This window comes from Poecilia reticulata, linkage group LG13 (assembly GCF_000633615.1).
Source record: "Poecilia reticulata strain Guanapo linkage group LG13, Guppy_female_1.0+MT, whole genome shotgun sequence".
NCBI classification, from domain to species: domain Eukaryota; kingdom Metazoa; phylum Chordata; class Actinopteri; order Cyprinodontiformes; family Poeciliidae; genus Poecilia; species Poecilia reticulata.
Genome location: NC_024343.1, coordinates 23,269,088 through 23,271,522, shown reverse-complemented (window position 1 = coordinate 23,271,522; position 2,435 = coordinate 23,269,088). Strand labels below are relative to the sequence as shown.

Below are 2,435 nucleotides of genomic sequence, written 5' to 3'. Positions count from 1 at the left end.
TGACGACATCAGAGGGTACGGTGAGGATGATGTTGTCAAACTCCAACTCCGCCCAAGGTGAAGGGGCCGTACACAACAACGACCATTCAGCTTGACTCGTAACACCTAAAAAGAAAATAACAAAAAGGTCTATTAAAACAGGGGAATGAAATAACACTGGCATTCAGTAAAATGTTAAAAGTAGAACTAGGATAATGTGCGTTTCTTTCATATCTGCATGACTGAAAATATGCATTTACAATAGGTAATACAGGAGGAGACTTCAAGAATTAATTCGTCTCAGAAGTCAGACCTGGTATTGATATCACAGAGTTCTTGCTGCAAGTCAGAAAACTATATTGGCTTATATCCTTTTAAGCTAACTGCTGTTACCACTTGGATCTGTCTATGATATATTTATTTTCCTTTTAGGTGTTCAAACACTATCATGTTTATTAATTTTACAGCATCATACGTGTCACTTTCTTTATTTATGGTTTGTATTTCATAAATTAATCCGCTAATGCCAGCAGTTCTTAAATTCAACAGCAGCCACTAAATACACCCTTTGACTGGTCGGTCAGAGCCAGTTTTTCCAATTTCAGGGAGTGTTCTCATTGAATTCCAACTTGGAACTCGGGTAATATGACTGTCAAAAATAAAGTAAGCAATCTATATACACTTACACATGGGGAGCGATGCTCTGTAGTCTGGAACAGAAGACTGCAACTGTCTATTCTTTACAACAGATTGTTGAGTCTCCAGAAAAGGTCAGACCCAAACTTAATTTTAAAAGATCAAGCCAGACAGAAAAATGGATAATATTTGTGAAAATAGAGAAAAGTGGCTGCATATCTTTTCTAGTAATGGCAACCACTCAAAACACTTTTAAAATATATAATTAGTTTAAACTCTGTAAATTTGGGCTTAAATGCCTTGTGAAAGATGTATTAAGGACACAATGACAGGTGGTGAGAGAGTAAGTTGGAATCAAACCCACAACTTTTCAACTACAAGACAACTAAATGGTGAATGGACTGAATGTATGTAGTGATTCTCTAGTCATGCTGAACACTAAAGCACATATACACAGCCAACTTATTCACCCGATCCCCCTCATCCCCCGCACATTCACCACTATGCACATTCATAGTGGTGAATGTGCACCACTATGTGCACATTCATACTCTGGAGTGCATAAATCGGTGAGCAACTTGGGTTATATTGACATATCTGACAAGCAGAAGCTGGGATAAAACCTACAACTTTCAGCTGGGTATCTCCCTCAAACAACTTTTCTCCAATTCACAGTAGATTGTCAAACTTTTTTTGTGGGAGCCAAGCTGAGGACTTTGCTATCGCCGCTTTCATTTTGTTTGGCCACTGATATATGCTTGAGGTCAGTGCTAAATCTATAGCTGATCACCAGACTCACCTGATTTGTAGTAGGGTGCAGGAACAGCCATCTGTACAACAACCTCCAATCCCTCTGCCTGTGTGTTGGGTGGGGCCACAAGGTAAATGAGTCCTCCCCACAGGTTCGACACCTGGATCATCTCAGAGGTGACAGGAAAGCGTACGTGGACACATGGAGCTCTCTTCAATGCTTCTGCTTTCAGGTGATCTGTTTGACAGCCTATCTGAATCTATGGAAAGAGTTAAACACAAGTTAAACCTCTGAAGGATGCATTCCTTCAAGGTCCTTCTGTGGCTGCAAATGCTTCCTATTTGTACCCTCTTGGATCCAGTAATCTTCCTAGTTCCAGAAAATGTGTCTTACTTTAGTTCATTCCTGTAAAACTGGCAGTTGATGCTGATCATAGCAGATAATTAGTTAAAGAACATACAAACAAAACCACCTTGTGGCAGGACTGGTTGCATTAAAACGGTTGTGGTGGGTACATACAGGGCCGTGGCTGGTACGGTTTTAAAAATGGCGGTTTTGAATTCATTAAAGCTTTCTGTCATGTCATTACTGCAGAAAAAGTTAAATTATATTTGAGGTTTTTTTCTGGATGTTTGGAACCGAGTCACTCAGCAATGACCTTCAACATCATGACAAACAATTTTTTATTGATTTTTTTTGCATTGAATCCCATATCAGTCCATGATCCTGAAAGGGGTATAAAACAGTCAAAACCATATTCACAATTGTATTTTGTGTAAAGTACCTGCCATCCTTTGTTGATGATCTCTGCTGGTATGGCCACATATGTCTTCATACCAGGAGAAAGGTAGAGACCTGTGCTGATCCACTCTCCCCCTCCTGATAAACAACCAAACTCAAAAGCTCAAAGACAAGCTCATGGCATTATTTGTTAGTAATTTACAACAAAAAGACCTTCTGTCTTGATGTCCAACTTGACCCTGTGATTGTGGACAACTGGCAGCAGTGGATTGTCCTTGATGAGGTACGGCAGGAGGTCGTCTGGATTTGGGCAAACCTTGTAAACTTC

At 39.9% G+C, this 2,435-nt stretch overlaps 1 protein-coding gene across 1 annotated transcript in view; it reads right to left on the bottom strand.

The window, feature by feature from the left end:
- LOC103475179 (TRPM8 channel-associated factor homolog) overlaps window positions 1-2,435 on the bottom strand; it is a 7,894-nt gene that overhangs the window by 1,330 nt on the left and 4,129 nt on the right. The window contains exons 6-9 of the mRNA XM_017308123.1: window positions 2,321-2,431; window positions 2,151-2,245; window positions 1,415-1,625; window positions 20-105 (exon numbers count right to left, since the gene is read on the bottom strand). Coding sequence (XP_017163612.1) covers window positions 20-105; window positions 1,415-1,625; window positions 2,151-2,245; window positions 2,321-2,431 — 503 coding nt within the window. The remainder of the gene's footprint in view (window positions 1-19; window positions 106-1,414; window positions 1,626-2,150; window positions 2,246-2,320; window positions 2,432-2,435) is intronic.